Source organism: Petromyzon marinus, chromosome 23 (assembly GCF_048934315.1).
Source record: "Petromyzon marinus isolate PM22_M1 ecotype Great Lakes invasive population chromosome 23, UKy_Petmar_22M1.pri1.0, whole genome shotgun sequence".
Taxonomy (NCBI): Eukaryota; Metazoa; Chordata; class Hyperoartia; order Petromyzontiformes; family Petromyzontidae; genus Petromyzon; species Petromyzon marinus.
The window spans coordinates 70,408-89,251 of NC_133689.1; the positions used below are offsets into that span (position 1 = coordinate 70,408).

The following is an 18,844-nucleotide window of genomic DNA, read 5'->3' on the forward strand; positions in this document are numbered from 1 at the left end:
AGAACATGTCTTATTCTGTGAGACTTCGGAAGGGCTACGTCCCTGTCACGCGTTCCACGTTAAACACAGTTCTGCTTGCTCACTAAAAACGTGTGGTCGGATCTGGGGTCTTGGTCTACATGTTGATTACCACCGTCACGTGTCTAGTCTGCTGCTGGAGCCAACTTCGGCTGTCCGACTGTAAGGTGCATGGGCAATTCCGTTTTGTGGCAGCCGTGACGGACTCGTGCTGTTGCCAATGTGGAGTTCTGCTAGCAGCGAGAGGGCTTCAGGAGAGAGTTATGTAGTGTTAAAGAAGCGTAGACTAGAGTGGTCTGCGGTATATAGTCCATAATTGGGTTGAATGTTCAGTCGCGCAGTGCAATTAGTGTATAGCACTACTGGACTGCAGTGTTTTCGTACGGATGTTAAACTTAGACGTGCATGTGACAGTATAACCTGATTCCAAACCCACTGTGCGTGTACTGGGGCCGTTACTATGACGGGGGAAAAGAGCTCCATGTGGACCCAAGCCGCTGCGCGCCGCCACATCCTGACCCGATCCTCACGTGGAAGAGAAGATGAGGGGCTTGGCCAATCGCGTGCGAGGCCACTGACCGTGGCTCGGGAAAACGACACAATTGGTCGAGCACGTGAAGGGGGCGCAGCTTGTGGTCGTCGCGGCCCAATGGGAGACGAGCTCGTGGCAGCGGCGCTCATCCGGAAGTGCGGTTTGAGGGAGAGGTGAATGGAGGAGGGTAGCTGCGGATTCTGAGCCCTTTGCTTCCCCGAGGCCCGGAGTCGAACTTCCTGAGTCGTCCCCGAGATTTTTTAGTCCCCGAGCTTCTGAGTCCCTCGCCCGGGGGGACCATGCCGTCTCTGCGGCTGCCCTCGCTGACGACGCTGGCGGTGGTGGCGTTCGTCGCGTACCTAGCGAACATCGCCTTCGTCCTACACGGGGTTCTCTACACGGAGCCGTGTGGCGCGGGCCTCGAATGCGTGACCTCCATGCTGCACGCAGAGCCCGCGCCGCGCCTGCAGGTGCGGAGCCTCGGGGCGGGGGAGGGGGTCAAGTCTCCTGGCGACCCCATTTGATGGGGGACCGGGGCCGCCGGCCGCTTGAGTCGTGTGAACGACGGCCCAAAGAGACTCGTTGGGTTCAGGCGAAGTGGGCAAGAGCGATTATTGGGCTGTGCTCATCGATGAGCTCTGACGCGGGCGAAACTTGCGTGCTTCTCTCAGACACTGTCAGCTCAGGGCGCCGGGGTCTCGCAATGGCGCAGTTTTCATCAGGGCACGACTGCTGTGTCCCGAGCTCAGCACTGCACCAACATCACAGTGCGCGCGTGGTGTTGTCAGTAGTCTCCGAGCCCGTACGGGCCTAAGGGCCCAGAACGCAAGCGGCCAGCAACAAACAGCAGTATGAAAGTTATAGATAATACGTTTTATGAATTTAGCAAGGGCAAGGTTATACAGGCTTGGGAAAAGAGAATTTCAAACTGGAGCTGTGCGAGGGAATGCGTAGAAATAAGCGTAGTGACATTCAGTGGAGACCGGGTGGGTGAGTTGTAACATGCCGTGTGATGGTGGAGTACTGTGGTAGGCCGAATCCGCAACATGGGTGGAGGAATTAAATGAGTGAAGTTCACGGAAACAGTAGCCATGGTAAGTCGCCTCGCGTCTTACGCGTTAGATTAATTTACACTTATTTTTGTTATGCGCGTACTATTATTGAAATAATGCGCTGCCAGCTGATCGTTAGGCAGCAAAGTTCAGGAGCGATGCTGCCTACGGTGTAGTGGCAGCAGTACCAACAACAACCGTCAGTTGGCATCTCCTTCTAGCGCGCCTCTCTCCACTCCTCCCCTCCACCAGTACGCCAAGTTGCCGGACTATCCTAGTAGCAAAAGTAACTGCACGTGCAGCAGCTGCGACACGTGCAGCAGCTGCGACACGTGCAGCAGCTGCGACACGTGCAGCAGCTGCGACACGTGCAGCAGCTGCGACACGTGCAGCAGCTGCGACACGTGCAGCAGCTGCGACACGTGCAGCAGCTGCGACACGTGCAGCAGCTGCGACACGTGCAGCAGCTGCGACACGTGCAGCAGCTGCGACACGTGCAGCAGCTGCGACACGTGCAGCAGCTGCGACACGTGCAGCAGCTGCGACACGTGCAGCAGCTGCGACACGTGCAGCAGCTGCGACACGTGCAGCAGCTACTCGCAACACAAGCGACCGTCTTCAGGTGAGAGAGAAAGCTACTGAAAAAGGTCTTGTATAGGCCTGAGATGGGTGCAGCCTAAGGGTAAGAGGGCTAGGGCTAGAGATGGTCTCCCTGAGGCTGTGGAAGTGACTTGTATTGTGAGCGATTAGCATGTCAATGCACGAGCTTAGTATGCAGCATCGGTGACTGAGCGAGAAAGACATCCAGCTCGTCAATACAAAGACATCCAACCTAATAATGCAATTCCGAGAGTCAGCTAAAATCGCAGGAAGGATGGAAATATCACAGCAGGTTAAGACTTTACCTGATTAATGACGTCCTTCCAATGATTGCTCAATGTGTAGCCATCTTCTCGGTTGAAGTTGTGTCTGCGTTTATATTTCTGGATGGCTTCATGAACACATCTCTGATGATAGCCAGTGGGTTTGCAGAGTATCTTAGTCTTGGAAAAATCTATTTCGTGTCTTCCCACAGCGTTAAAACAATGATCAGCAACGGCAGAGGTATTGGTCCTACCGTGCTTCAGATCTGCCTTGTGTTCACGAACACGGTCCGAGACATGTTTCGTTTCCCTAATGTAACTGCTGCCGCAGCCACAACTTAGTTTGTAGACACCAGGATATTGCATGTCAGGAATCACATCCTTTACAGATGGGATCAAATCACGGATTTTGTGTACTGTGTTGAAACGAACCTGGATCTTGTGTTTGTTTTAAGATTTTGGAAATATTTTTGGTAACCCCTGCTATGTATGGCAAGGTGATGGTTTTGATTGGATCCTCAGATGGTTGTCTCCCTATGGCTGGGGAGACAGCTTTGCGGATTGTACGGTCAGAATGTCCATTCATCCTGAGGGCTTGGTGTACGTGCTCCAACTCACTGGCTAGGTGGTGCTGTTCGGAGATGCAACGGGCCCTATGGTGTAGTGTTTTGATGAGGGAATTCTTCTTGGCTGGATGGTGGTGGGAGTCAGGCTTTTTAGATAGGCATCCGTGTGGGTGGCTTTCCTGTAGATAATGTCCCAACGAGCCATCAGGTCTCTTCTCGATAAAAACAACCAGGAATGTTAACTTGCCATCTTTTTCCACTTCCATGGTGAATTTGAAGGCTTCGCACTAGCTTAATCCGGCACTGAGTACATCGCCACACTCAAGAATCTCACTACATGTTAAACATCTTTTAGTTTAACTTAAAAAAGTATTTATTTAAATCGGCTGTTACTATCTTTATACACGTATGGTAGTATTGCAAATATGTAGACGTAAGAATGAGGTTTGATAGCGTGCTCTCCCCAACCAATTTATTTCTTACGTAAATATCTGTTTAATTTACACAACCCCCTTGTAAAACAAGAGGTAGCTGTAGTAGTGATGGAAGAGTGAGTGCAGGATATTAAATTACTACGACTGCTCTACTCTGAATTATATCGGTTGCAAAAGTTGGGGGCTCCACCCTAGGTTTGACAGCAGCAGGATTCCAACATCGGCCGATTGTGTGCACTGCATAGCAGAGTGATACCTGCTTGGGGTTAGATTATTTGGCATGGTAAGTTAACCCATAACAACTGGAATATGTCCCGTGACTCTGCTAGCGAGCCTTCATGTCACACGGCCTCAAGGTGCACCTAGCCTGGCACAAGTGCCGTGGTGATGGTAATGCAACTTAGTGGCGAATGGCAGTTGTAGGTGAGACTGGAAGGCGTGGATAAGATTGGTAGGTGTGTGAGATAGGAAGGCGTAGATGAGACTGGTAGATGTGTGAGATAGGAAGGTGTGGGTGAGACTGGTAGGTGTGTGAGATAGGAAGGTGTGGGTGAGACTGGTAGGTGTGTGAGATAGGAAGGTGTGGGTGAGACTGGTAGGTGTGTGAGATAGGAAGGTGTGGTGTGACTGGCTCCAGTTTAACAGCAGAGGTCTCACTCCGAATCAGTCGAGCGGCAATATATTTTCATCGGTTGCGTAACGCTGTGTGGAAACTACCTGGTCTGTCGCTCCGCGCTAAGCTTCAGGTCTTCTCGGCCACGGTCATTCCCTCCCTTCTCTACGCTTGCGAAACGTGGACCCCCCTAATGGAACATCTTCGCCGGTCAGAAACATTTAGGCTGGCCTGCCTACGATCCATCCTGGGTTTAACCAGACTGGATTGTGTGAGGAGCTCACAAATCCTTGAAAGATCTGGGCAAGGTCCGATCGGTGAGCTCCTCCGGCGGGGAAGGCTGCGATGGCTGGGTCATGTAGCCCGCATGCCCACCCACCGCATGCCGAAACAGCTTTTGTTCGGCCGGATTGAGGGGGCTAGGCGGGCGCGGCACAGGCTAGAGAAGAGATGGAGTGATGTGGTACAGGAGGACGTGGAGGTGAGTGGACTTGCCGATGACTGGTACCAGCGGTGTCAAGATCGGCCTCTGTGGAGGAGGATCGTGAAGGACGCTACTGGGCAGTTGGAGGTAGTCACCCTCCAACAACAACGGAGGGCGGAGGAGCGACTCTCAGAACAACGAACGGAGCGCCGGGTGGCTAAAGCACAGCAGGTTGGCACAGTAGGGGGCACAGGTGGTGCATCAGCCAGTCATCTCAGTCAGTCGACCCGTGGCACCTGGGTCTGCCCCGTGACCTGCCAGCGGGTGTTCGACACTTCACGTGGCCTCAGGGTGCACATAGCCTGGCACAAGTGTCGTGGTGACGTCACCGCCACTTAGTGGCGAATGGCGGTTGTTGTTGTTGTGTGAGATAGGAAGGTCTGGGTGAGACTGGTAGGTGTGTGAGATAGGAAGGTCTGGGTGAGACTGGTAGGTGTGTGAGATAGGAAGGTGTGGGTTGAGACTTTTAAGTGTGTGAGATAGGAAGGTGTGGGTGAGATTGGTAGGTGTGTGAGATAGGAAGGTGTGGGTGGGACTGGGAGGTGTGTGAGATGTTGGTGAGACAGAGAGGTGTTTCTGTGTCTCACAGCTCAGCGTATATACAGCCCTGGAGCAGAGCGTGAGGCGAGTGAGCAGCCTTCACTTCGCTCTGAACATCGACCCCTTGGACGTGCATTCCTCGTCCCACAGGTGCGGTCACTGGGGGTAAACGTGAGGCACGTGCAGGAGACCTCGTTTATTACTGTGACGGCCGGGGCACCTGAGCAACGCGGCGCTGACCAAGCCCTCGCTCGATTGTCTCGGAGTGCCGCATCACGCCGACACCACGCGTGTTTGCGGTGTGCAGGGTGGTGAACGTGAGTCTGCCCGTGCGCACGCGCAGCAACGGCACCCTGTTCGCGCACGTGTTTGTACATCGTGCCGGGGAGCTGCCCTGGCAGGACGAGCAAGCGGTGCACGGGGTGGCGATGCTCACCACGCACATGGTGCCGCGGCCCGACGTGGTCAACCTCATGACCCACAATGAGGTGAGCGCCACCTGTGTCGTACTCAGGCATTCCACATGCACAAATTATCACTTACGTGTGTCCTCACCACATACCCTCGCTGCATCACCAATGGGTGAGTGAGTTGAGTGAGCGCCCTCTTGCCATGACTCCCCCAGTCAGCACAAGCAGCACCCAGAGAGGACCCGGTCACTCATTGGCGCTCGCAGCTCACACTCTCCGTAATGGCCGACGCTGTCTCCCTGGACCCGCGCGCTGTGCCTGCCGAGCTCATGCCATACTTCACCAAGTGAGGCAGTGCACGCATGTGTGTGTATGCGTTGTGCTCAGGTGTTCACTGGAGTGTGTTCTAGTCACATTGCGTGTGTAACAGTGCAGTGATTTATTGAGTAAACTAGAATCTTATGCTCAGGATTAATGCATCGAGTAGCGGGTGTTGAATCAATTGCCGTATTTGGTTCCCTGCGCGTGATGGGGCTGTGTGACTCGTGCTGGCATGAGAGCTGCGACATTCACCACAATAGAAGTAAGAGAATAGATTTCATGAATGGAATCAATGCAGACTGGTTACCATTGGTAACGTCGTGGGGAGGAAGAATCGGTAGAGGTGACAGAAATCATGCACAAAAATATGTGTGTGCTGTGTCTGCGCTGTTCTTCCAGGTCACCTCGAGACAAACACCACTACCTGCCTATTCTTTACGTGGATGAGCTGAGCAACCGCATAAAGGATCTTGTTGTATGTACACATTCAGCTGGGATAACCCTCCTGGCATCACACTGGGATGTGGAGCAGATCCCTACACCACACCCTGGTTTTATTTACCACAGTGTGATTGGTTTCGTTGTGTGAGATTCTGAAATTCTAAAAGCACTTGTGGGTTTCTCCTCAGGTTGTCCAGAGCAGTGTGGGCATGCTGCCCCTGTCAGTGCACTTCAGCCCCATCTCCCTGAGCCGCCTGCGTCTATGGCTGCACATGCAGCATGCCATTGAGTCCCTGCAGCAACTGGGTCCGTGCACACAAATGCAAAGATCCCCCTTATAGCCTTAACAGACTGTTGTTGCAAGTGCCATTAGCTAGCATTTATGAAGGCCAGCATGGCACACGAGGGGGGTGGGTGGTGAGCACCACACCCGGCCGCCTTTTTCTCCCTAATGGCGAAGTTTTTATATATCGCACAAGGTATTCATTTGAGATTGAGTCGACCTAGGAGAGGCCCAGGACCGGTTCAGATAATTGTCACTTGGTGGTGGCCGTGAGCAGGAATCGAACTCGGGTCGCCGAGTTCGTAGCACAGCACGCTAACCGCTGCACTACCACTCCCCACAAACTCACTTTCACACATACTCTCACACACATAAAAACTAATTCTCCGCACGAGGCTGACGCATTACATCTCACAGAGGATCGCTCCGCTGAACAAAATACTTGTGAACTCGCAAGTGCGAGTTCACGTTTTAAGTCATTGTTAAAAAAAAAAATCTATTTCATGGAAGCTGGTTCATAGGTGCGGGTGTTCGTGAGTTGAGGACTGCCTGTACTGGCAACGGGTGTGTGGCGCGGTTGACAATGGAGCAACCGGTCCCTTCCGCAGGCTTCACAGAGAAGGATGTGGACGAAGTGAAGGGGATCTTCGCCGACACAAATCTCTACTTCCTGGGTCTCACCTTCCTCGTGGCCGCCTTCCACGTGAGTATTCCTTCCCTCCCCCTCCTCGTGTGTGTGCCGCGATATGGACACTGCGTATACCGTGTTTTGTGTGCTCAGTGTGTATTATGCTGTGTAATGTTTGTATTCTGGCGTGTTGCTGTGTGTTTTATAAAGCTGTGTTATGATGCTGTGTTATACTGTGTAACTTGTGATATGGCGCTGTGTGTTATGATCCGTTTTCTGTGCATGTTATAATGCGGTGTGATGTGTGTTGTATGTGATGCGTGGATTATATTTTGCTGTGTGTTATGATGCATTATGATGTGTGTTCACTGTATTATGCTGTGTGTATTATGATGTGTGATGTGTGTGTTATGATGCTGTGTATGTTTGGATACGTTGTGATATATTTGTTATGATGCATTGTGATATGTGTTTGTTATTATGCATTGTGACATGCATAATAACATTGTGTGATGCATTGTGATGTGTTTTGATGTGTGTTATGATGCATTTTGATGCACCTTGTATGATGTGATGCGCGTGTTATGACATAATGCGCGTGTTATGATGCATTGTGACACGGGTGTTATGTATTGGGATCCCGTGTAGCTGCTGTTTGATTTCCTGGCTTTCAAAAACGACATCAGCTTCTGGCAGAGCAAGCGCGACATGGTGGGCATGTCTGCCCGCGTAGGTGAGTCTCTCTGTACCTCTAGACTCTCACATACTGTGGCGCAGCTGACTGCTTCCCCTGCCAAGGAATTTCCCAAAACGCTGTCCACATCGTTCTGTGACTAGCACATTTATGGACCTTATAGTCAACCATTGTAATCTGCACCCCTTCAATGGAGGAATAGCAAAGTTATACAAACTCTCTTATGAAGCCCTCTCACCACTGCTAGCAGACTTCAACATTGGCATCTAGCCCCTGAACATTTTGCTGCCATACGCAAGAATGGAATAGCACAGTAGCTCGATCACGATGGGCTCCCCTCTCATGGTGAAATGAAGATTACTGCACAGACCACAGCGGTGTTTGTATTTCGTCCCAGTAATTGGCAAATATGACGATGGTAGTACTGCTAAAACCTGTGAACCTCACTACTTTAGTATTAAAACGTTAGTATTAAAACTTTGTGTGTGAGCTCGCTGCGCTATGAACCCGGCGAACCCGAGTTCAATTCCCGCTTATGGCCAACACCAGTGATGATTATCTGAACCGGTCGTGGGCCTCTCCTAGGTCGACTCAGCCTCAAATGAGTACCTAGTCCGACATATATATAAAAAAAACTTCGCCACTTGGGAGACAAAGGCGGCCGGTTGTGGTGCTCACCAACCACCCCCTTGTGTGCCATGCTGGCCTTCATACATGCTCGCTAATAGCACTTGCCCCAACAGTTTGTCAAGGCTATAGAGGGGATCTTTGTCTTTGTGTGTGTACATGATTGTGCATTTCTGTTCATGCCTGCATCTGAGTGTGTGTAGACATGTGCATGCCTGCGTGCAGGTGTTCGTGCATGTACGTGTGTGCGTGCATGTCTCTTAGTGTATGTGTAGATAGTGTGGGGAGCGATAGTGTAGCGGTTAGCGCGCTGCGCTATGAACCTGGCGACCCGGGTTCGATTCCCGCTCACGGCCAACACCAGTGACGATTATCTGAACCGGTCCCGGGCCTCCCCTAGGTCGACTCAGCCTCAAATGAGTACCTGGTGCGGTGTGTAAACATTGCCACTAGGGAGACAAAGGCGGTCGGGCGTGGTGCTGGCCACCCACCCCCTCGTGTACCGTTCCGGCCTTCATAGGTGCTCGCTAACAGCACTTGCCCCTACAGTCTGTTAAGGCTATATTGGGGATCTTTGTCTTTATCTTTTGTGTATATAGTTGTTGTGTGTTTGTGCATGTATGTGTGCAGTGCTATGGAGATGCTTCAGCACTGTGGTCATCTTCCTTTTCCTCATGGATGAGCGCACCAGCATGCTGGTGCTACTGCCAGCCGGCATCGGGACGTTCATTGAGGTATCTGCTGGCTGGGTCACCACACCGCAGGACACGCACTTTTGGATTGTGGACTCCATTTGAGCGTACGACTGTGAAGCCAAACGGTCGTTGCTTGTGGCAAGCAGCTGTGTGGATCGCACTCAGCTCTCTTCTCACCTCGACCTCCCTCTGCTTTCTCTGGCCGTAGGTCTGGAAAGTGACCAAGGCTTTCAAGCTCAAGCTCACGTGGCGTGGTTGGCTGCCCAAAGTGGAGGTAGTCACAGCATTGTCCTGCAAGGGAAGCCACTGGGCTTTATACCGCACTGCCAGGAAAGTGGTGGCGAATTAGAAGCCTCAAAATTCTTGATGTCATGTGTGTGTGCAGGTAGGGCCCTCGTCGGCTTCGGAGAGAAAGACGGATGAGTTTGACTCTCAGGTGAGATCGTAGGAAGTTATCCTGCTGTGTTCTGGTTGTCTGTACATCTGTGTGGTACTGCAGCAAAGATTTTGGTTTCCAGCTGCACTCTTAGCCTGAGCCTTGAGCCATTCATTCAGATATGGCTCAACGGTACCACCCGGGATCACATGCTGACAGTTATTTTACATATTTTTTCTCTAGATCATGACTATAATAGTAATGTCACTACGTATATATAACTAGTTTATTCTTTGGGTCTTTCGGTAAAGATGGGTACAAACTGAGCAATCATTGGAAGGACGTTATTAACCAGTTTAGGTAATAACTGGCTGTGATGTTCCCTTCCTACCTGCCTATGTTAGCAGTTATTTTCGGCTCTCTGAGTTACATTCACTTACACAGCTACCGTTGCTCGTTTTCCTCAATGTGGCGGTGACTCTTGCCGAGCTCTCTCCGATTTTATATTTACATGCAAATTTCTTACATTGACTTGCTAATCTCTCACAATACAATGGCCACCCCCACAGCTTCGTCGTCGTGGGTATGGCTCAGCTATCCGATCTTACATTTACATGCAAATTTCATCTCTAGCCCCGCCCATTTACCCTTGGGCTACACCCATCTCAAACCTTTATAACATCCTGCCTTAGCAGCTCTGCCACCATATATTTTTCCTGCCTCAGCAGCTCTCCCGCTATATTTTTTCACCTGATGACGATTGCTTGTGTTGCGATCGAAACGTTGTGATATTATGTTTTCTATCTACGTGGCTTTACCGAAAGACCCAAAGAATATGCAGTCACGAAAGCTTTAAGTCAAGATTTATCACTAGTTTGTTTGCCCGTCCTAGGACGGAAGCTGTAATATTTACAAAAAAAATCGAGCGGAGTATAATTGTATCTTGTGTAAATATAATGGCAGTGAATCTTGCACAAAAGTACGTCATCAAACACTTCACTGCATTTCACTGTAGCACTGTATTAATGGCAGTGAAATTGGCACAAAACGAAGTCATAACCTCACTTCATGTCACTGTAGCACTGTATATAACTGACCTTCAATTTGTTCAAATTCACTGCTCTGATACTTTAGTCTCTTCTGCTTTCGGTTGCTGGTCTTGAAATAAATTGGAATTCGATACAATATCTGGAAAATCACCGAGAAATATCTATTTTACCATAATGTAGAAGCATAAATTAGACTTACCTTTTGTCTCAAGTGCTGAAGACATAAAGACACGAAATCCACTTTGTTGCTGCGTATAATTATTAGATTAACTTTCAATAAAGAAACATAAAACTTAAAGTGACTTTAATTTGTATTTCCGCTCGACCTTCTGCGTGAGTGTAAAAATCCACCCGCTCATGAATATTAATGATGGGGGGGGGGTGCGACAAGTGGAGTGACGTCACGCGCATTACACACAAACAGACATTCTTGGCTCATTATAGTAGTAATAGCAACTATGGCACATGTTGTAAAGAAAAATGACTGTGTTTGATAGGGAATATAATTTTAGAAGGAAGAGAATCGAATGCAATGTGAAACATTTCGGAATATGACAGTAGGAAGTGTGTCTCTCGTATTTACCGCCCCAGGTGGTACTGACTGACCTGCTTGGCTTATGGGCGACTATGGAAGTGGTACTCCCTGAGTTCTGGGTGCAACATGAGGCCCGATGGCTGCAGTAGCCGATGGAAGCTGCTGGCCACAGCGACTATGGCTGCTTCCATCTGTTGAAGAACTGCACTGCACATGCCCTGACTATGTCCCTGCATCCGTGTGTTTATTGGTCTTGTGATAACACAAGTGCATTATACCCACGCATGTTATTCCCGAGGAAACGTAGTTCCGCAGCCAGAGACTATGTAAGAGTTATGTGAGCCTCGCCAGACTGGATGACAAGCAGCTATATTGAGCTCACCTGCAGTGGCATGCGGATAGTGGAGGCGCGTGTGTGCTGTTCTCCACAGGCGATGCGCTACCTGTCGTACGCCCTTTATCCGCTGTGTGCCGGTGGGGCGCTCTACTCACTTCTCTACGTCTCGCACAAGAGGTGACGGTGGCCTCCCCTAACCTGTAACTGTCCTCGTGCCATTTCCCCAACTCCGCAAGGACCTTATCTTGCTTTGTTGAATATGAGCTGGCTCTGAGCTGACTGTGAGCTGTGACCTCACTGTGACCTGAGTGGCTTGTCACATGATTTCTATATTGGATTGGACATCTGCCGCTACACTTCCGGAAGGTCTCCCACCCTCCCGGCCAGAGAAGCTGTTTTTTTGTTATTGGTTTAAGCGCTTTATGAAATGTAGAGAGTAACAGTGTGTACGAACAGTCGTGTGTCACAGCCGACCCTCTGCTCCCTGTCTCTTGCAGCTGGTACTCGTGGGTGATTAACAGCCTGGTGAACGGTGAGTGGCGACACGGCTCCATGGACCCCACACTTGTGACGATCGGCTGGGTAGCACCCAGGTAGAGCTATGTCAAGTGGCCTTGATGTGGCTTCTCTAGTAAGGCTTCATCAAGGAATCCTTCAAGCTGCCTTACATTGGTCCCCTGTGGTGGCTGTGTACATTAAACTGCACTCAAAGTGGCCTTTACAATGTAAACTGGGGAAAAGTCCTCCAGAATGCAAAGGTGAGATAATCGCACCACCGTTAAGCCGCGTGATGGCGTTGTCCCCTTTTTTTCGCGTCTTTTCTGGCACGTGTTGTCCATCATCGATTTACAGCTGTGAACTGAAATTCACGAGCCTGAGAATCCCGCTCAATAACGACTAGTGGCAACTCATAGCCAGGCAGAAGCTGAACACGGTCCCCAGTATTGGTTTCACACGTTTTACCCTGTGCCTTCCACCCTCGCTAGGAATCTATGCCTTTGGCTTTCTCTTCATGCTGCCACAACTCTTTGTCAACTACAAGGTAACAGACGTCTTCGTGCCTGTCACTCTCCAACTCCACCGGTCCACATACTCGTGTCATTGTGTCTGCATGTCTCTCTGTCGACATGCCTGTTTGGTCTGTGTTCACATGTTGCTGAGGTCATGTGCCTGTCCTCCTGTCTGCATGCCTCTCCATGTTTGTAAGCCACATTGCCCCCTGCGCTATCTGCCGATTTCTTATGTGCCTGGGTATTTGTACAATGTGTGTGAATGTGTATATATGTGTGTACACTGCGTGTGCATGTGTACATTGTGTGTGTGTTTACACATCATCTTCCACCACGTGGAATTTCTATCTGGTACAGATACAATGTAAGGCTGATCGATGCCTGGGTGTGATCAAGGGATGGCTCCCTACTGGTAAACCATGTCATGTACACTGATGATCAAGTGGTTGGTGCTCACTGAGAAGGAATTTGAGGTCCTGCTGCTGAATCTGGAGTCATGCCACTAAGAGGTGGGGACTCGCCATCATCCCCACCCAAACTAAGCACCTGCATGGGCATTTTGTATCATCCAATACTCCACTCCCTTAACTCCCCATGAGTAATGGGACAGTTATGAAGGGAGTGGAGAGGTTTCTGTACTTAGGTAGTGTGCTTATGACCACCTTCGGTTTGGCAGCAGAGGTCTTATTCCAAATCAGCCAAGTGGCATATTTTTGTCAGCTGAGTAACACTGTCGGAACTACCTGGTCTGTCGCGCCACACGAAGCTACGGGTCTTATTGGCCACAGTCATGCCATCCCTTCTCTTTGCTTCTAAAACGTGGACCCCTCTAATGGAATATCTGCGCCAGTTTTAAACTTTCAGGTTGGCCTGCGTACGATCCATACTGGGTTTAAGCAGGCTGGATTATGTGAGGAGCTCACAAATCTCGATTTAAAGCTTTCGTGACTGCAATGATTCATCTTCTTTGGTTCTTTCGGTAAAGTCACGTAGAATGAGAATAAAATAATAAATTGATAAAATAAAATAACACAATAAAAAAACACTCCAGCGCTGTCCTACCAGACAGTCTCGTCCCTTCACCTGATGAAGGCCGCTTGTGTTGTGGCCGAAACGTCGTGAGAATATTATTGTGTTATTTTATTTTATCAATTTATTATTTTATTCTCATTCTACGTGACTTTACCGAAAGAACCAAAGAAGATGAGCTCACAAATCCTTGAAAGATGTGGACACATTCTCATGATTGAGCTCCTCCAGAGGCCAAGACTGCGTTAGCTGGGTCATGTAGCCTGTATGACCAAGCAGCTTCTGTTTAGCTGGATAGAGGGAGCTAAATGGGCACGGCACGGAGAAGAGATGGACTAATGTGGTACAGGAGGATGTGGAGCTGAGTGGACTTAACGAAGACTGGTACCAGTGGTGTCAAGATTGGCCTCTATGGAGGAGGCTCGTGAAGGATGCAGCTGGAACGTTGGAGGCAATCGCCCAACAACAGCAGAGGGCAGAGCAGCGACACAACGAGCTGAACGGCTAAAACACAGCAAGTTGGCACAGTAGGGAGCATCTGCCAGTCATCTCAGTCAACCAATGGCACCTGGGTCTGTCGTCCTGTGCCCTCGTGTCAGCGAGCCTTCGACACTTCACGTGGCCTGGGAGTGCACCTGGCCTGGCACCGGCACTGTCGTGACGCCACCTCCACTTAGTGGTCAATTGTAGTTGTTGTTGTTTACACTGTGTGTGTTTACACTGTGTGTGTTTACACTGTGTGTGTGTTTAAGTTGTTTCTTTGTACTTTCTAGCTCAAGTCTGTTGCTCATCTCCCCTGGAGAGCGTTCATGTACAAGGTGAGTGCCAATTCGCCATGAGCATGTGGGCACCGTGAGCAAATTGAGCAGCTTTGTATGTTTTTGTTGAATAACTTTTGTTTGGGAGTGGGCTGTTGACGTGTATTATTGTAGTGACGCGTGTGTGATCTTGTATAGTGAGGTAAGCGTGTTATTGTCACATGATGCGTGTGTATGCGTTACGTGATGTTTATGCGTGTTATTATAATTTGTGTTAGGATAGTATGTGTATGTTAAGATAAAGCGTGTTATAATAATGTGTTATGGTGATGTGAGTGTTATGGTATGTGCGTGTTATGATAATCTGTGTTATGAAAATGTGTTCGTGTATTGTGGTGCGTGTGTATGTTATGATAACGTACACGTGCATTATGATCATGTGTATGTGATATTATTGATGTGTGTGTTTATTATAATGTCTGTGCGCATGTTATGATTGTGGCTGTGTTGCTCTCGCGTGCTCCAAGATTCAGTATGGTGTGCGTCTGTTGCGAGTGTCGCTCATGTCACAGTGCGTGCGTGTGTTGCCTTGACCGATTTGCTGTCTTCGCTGCAGGCATTCAACACATTTATAGATGACATCTTCGCCTTCATCATCACCATGCCGACGTCTCACCGCCTCGCCTGTTTCCGTGATGACATTGTCTTCCTTATCTACCTCTATCAGCGATGGTGAGTGCTGAGGACCCCAGGACCTGGGCACAGAATGACTCGCAGGAATCTAGAAATGGCGTAATTACAGGTCAAGATAAAACTTGTCGTGGCTCTACCGCCATAGGGGGTTAAGACAGCAACTTTGCCACCTCGGTACAATGGCGGCATAGAGTAACTTTTGAGCTCCTTTCAGCCAATGAAAACAAAGTTTGTTGCAAATGTTTTTGAATAGTGATTGGTCAACAAAGCGCACGATCTTGAGTAGTCATGGGACCTTTGTCTTATGATCTAAATGATAAGTTGCTAACCGAGTAACCTGCTAGGAGAAGCAACCGTTAGATTTGTCCAAACTGTAAAGTATACGTTTTTATAAAAGAAGATGGTGCAGTAACCATCAGCGGTGACAATCGGCAGAAATAACCGGTGAAACCACCATGGAGATCCAGCACAGCCACAGACAAGAACAGATTGGGACCCCCTTCCCCAAAGAGAGTGAGGGAGATGGCCGTATCTTCGTTAAACACCCACAGATACCCCCCCTGTCCTGATAGAGATACGAACCTCCCAATAAGGAAGAGTCACAAAGTCAAAGTGAGTTCGTGCTCCAAGGGCGTTTGAGGCGGTGCTCATCTCCTGTTTACAGCCATGTGCCAGTGGCGGATATCCCACATTCCTAGGGCAGTGGTGAGACACCCAATATTGGCTAACCCACGGAGCAGTGCTTGTTTTATTCACTCTCTTCATTGTTACTCGATTTTGGCCTTCGACCGAATGCTTTGTACTCAGCTTTGTACTCAGACGGTAGAGAACGATGCATAAACCTGGCCAATGTACACCCCTAGCTGCCACTGCTATTCATAGGCGTAAAATAAAATAAAGTGTTTCGCTCCGGATGACGCTGCAAAGTATTATCTGTATTTTGATTTAGCGTGCTGATCTTAAAGGTGCATTGAAAAATTTGATACTCTGTTGTTGTGGAGTAACTCATGCAGCCAGCTATGGCTATAGGATTTGGTGTTACATGTTATTTATGTAGTTTATTGTAAAAATTCGGTCACAGTCCCTGTGATCACTGTTACGTTGCAATTATGGCTTTATTGTTTAGTGATTTCGAAAAGTTTTTTGGTTTGGACATGTTTGTTTTGTTGTAGTACGGAGTTAGACTGATGGCCTTAATATAAGTTTTCTTGTGGTTGTTGTTGTTTGACTTGCATCCCACTGGGATTTTTTGCACACAGCGTTGGTGTACGGTGCTTTTTTCAGGAATATTTTACTGTTTTTTTATGGATTTTCCGTTTGCACAGTCACATAGTCACTTTAAGATGTTTTCTTGTTCGTGTTTTTGTTTTTTTGTTGTGGTTTCACCCGATTCAAGAGCCGAATGGCTCACAGGGCTATACCCAAATAAATAAACTGAAACTGAAACAATGACTCCACTCAGTACAGGTGTCCCGCAGGGTCCTGTGCTCTGCCCTATTAAATTCCCAATTATATTAATAATTTAGCATCAAACCAATCTCACAAAAAAATTAACGTGTAAGCCAATGACACGATTTCACTTTACCCCAGGATATTAATTAGACAGTGCACACCTAGATTACATGACTACTCCATTCCAAACACTCAATAGCCTTGAAACTCCACTGAATGCAAACACAAGACACAATGTGTGACTGCTCATCTCAATTTCAAACCTCACTTGGGAAATTTGAATGAATAAAATTAAGAATGAAAATGGGGACTGTGTAGAGAAAGAAAATGCTGTTTCTCGTCCTTTACACAGATATGTCTGATAGCTGCTGCCTCTATGCCTCTCCTAAACTACACTGACATCACTTAGAAATTAACCTCTACAACTACTTTGGATTTACTGAATCCTTTCGCTCATTCCACCTTCCGCTTTATCTTGCAAATGACTGCACCCATCATGGTAATTTTGACTCCGAGACGGGTTACCGCCTCCTCTCTCAACTCGAAGGGCCAAATTCATTTTGAATGTACACACACAACTCGGCTCCTCATCAATACACACCACTAAAGTGCATTGCACCAATGATACAAACTTGCAGTTCTCACTCATTCTGTTTAATTCCACAGACACCTGAAATTCCATCGTTTACAAAATGTCCTTGGTTACCCTACCATCTAAATCACAATCTGAAGCTGAGAAATCAATTCTTCATAACTTCACTTGCAGTTGCATTTGGCTGGTATATCCTTCTAGATTTAAAGTGCACTGTTTAATTCCACAGACACCTGAAATTCCATCGTTTACAAAATATCCTTGGTTACCCTACCATCTAAATCACAATCTGAAGCTGAGAAATCAATTCTTCATAACTTCACTTGCAGTTGCATTTGGCTGGTATATCCTTCTAAATTTGAAGTTTGTGTGACTGCAGGGATCCATACTATTTGGTTCTTTTGGTAAAGTCACGTAGGTATAAAATAAATTAAATCACGACGTTTCGATTGCAACACAAACAATCATCAGGTGGGAAAAACACAGTAAGAATTGTTTTTGCTGAAGTGGGAAGGAGAGTATATCCTTGTCTGTTTACACATTCGTACAATTGGTTACCCTGTATCTTTTTAATGGTTAATTTTGTAATTATACTACGATCAGTCAAAAAATGTGCTGCCCAAGCCGACTCGCGCTACAGGGAATGTATTAATTAACACTGATTTATGTTTGCGTAGTATGTTCAATTTCTCATGCAACGCAGTTGTTTTTGATAGACATTTTTGCTTCATTGCTATACTTGTTTTGCTTTTGTAATTTTTGTGACTTCACTCTTCCAAAAAAGAGATGAGGCTCATCCTGGTCTCTTCTTCAGCTCTCTCCAAGTCACACAAAATACACTCTAAACTTGATCTCGGAGGGAGTGTCGTTAGCCACAAAAATTTAACAGAATAAGAGGGGGACACGAGCCCTGCGTCGTATGGATTGTGTTTGTTTCTGTCACCGCCGACTTTGACGAATATGTTCAGAGACATCTTGCCCTGCTGGATTTGTGACCTTTAACGGCTGTGTGCGGGTGTCATTATCGCTGCAGGCTCTACCCCGTGGACAAGTCTCGCACCAATGAGTTTGGAGTCTCCTACGGTGAGGACGACGCGTCCGGGAAACCCGTGCTAAGGCAGCCGAGCAAAGCCAAGCACGAGTGACCGCACTCGGCTTGGCGGCAGAGGATCGTCGTGGATGCCCGTCGTACAGACTCGTTACCGAAATCGCCACGCGGCCCCCGCCGGTTTGTAATGGCCACCGCGCCCTGGCCGTGCCAGCGCGACTTGGCCCTGGGGGGTGATGAGAGGTCACCGCAACGCAGTTGAAACGAGGAATCGAATTCGGCCACCGCGGTGCCATCGGCGTCCATTATTTATTTTTTTATATTCCGTCACAGAATCACATGCGTCCCACTCAAGCCAGCTCGTCGCGGTCACATTTTAATGGGCAGGGAGCACACAGGAAGTGCGCAAGTTGGTTGCGGGACGAGCCGCGACCCCCATGCAGCAGTGTTTCCCGGTCGCGCGAACATCGTGTTTGTGGAGCAGTGGGGTCGACTCCTCCCATATGTACGGAACCCTCGTCCTGTATCCCTGTGCGTTTCTAGTTTGAGCGAGTGTCTTGTAATGCTTTAATGATGGATGAAAGCAGACATTGCTAATAAACCGAGAGCTTTGAGTAATTGTGCGATTGTGACTGTGCATGGGGAGTGGGTGTCTGTCCAGCGAAATCTGCTCCCATGTGCACGTCATGCGGGGTTGTAGCTGTGTATGGGTGCATGCACTGCATGTGCTGTATGTGTGGTGTGTGGGCATGCTGTCCGTGTGT

General features: G+C 48.6%; 1 protein-coding gene across 2 annotated transcripts; it reads left to right on the forward strand.

Annotated features, from left to right (window-relative positions):
* The first annotated feature begins 670 nt into the window (after nucleotides 1-670).
* CLPTM1L (CLPTM1 like) lies at nucleotides 671-18,698 on the forward strand. 2 transcript variants are annotated; one of them, XM_032959206.2, is made up of 17 exons: nucleotides 671-1,020; nucleotides 5,152-5,252; nucleotides 5,410-5,590; nucleotides 5,728-5,858; nucleotides 6,233-6,308; nucleotides 6,463-6,580; nucleotides 7,166-7,260; nucleotides 7,834-7,918; nucleotides 9,137-9,240; nucleotides 9,410-9,475; nucleotides 9,587-9,637; nucleotides 11,593-11,675; nucleotides 11,996-12,030; nucleotides 12,485-12,540; nucleotides 14,311-14,355; nucleotides 14,912-15,027; nucleotides 18,066-18,698. In XM_032959206.2, exons 1-17 carry the CDS (start codon nucleotides 850-852, stop codon nucleotides 18,175-18,177), a joined length of 1,626 nt encoding a protein of 541 aa, XP_032815097.1. In that variant the 5' UTR covers nucleotides 671-849; the 3' UTR covers nucleotides 18,178-18,698. The 2 variants fall into 2 exon arrangements, with proteins under 2 accessions (XP_032815097.1, XP_032815098.1); XM_032959207.2 differs by lacking the exon at nucleotides 671-1,020 and adding an exon at nucleotides 1,090-1,644.
* The last annotated feature ends 146 nt before the right edge of the window (nucleotides 18,699-18,844 follow it).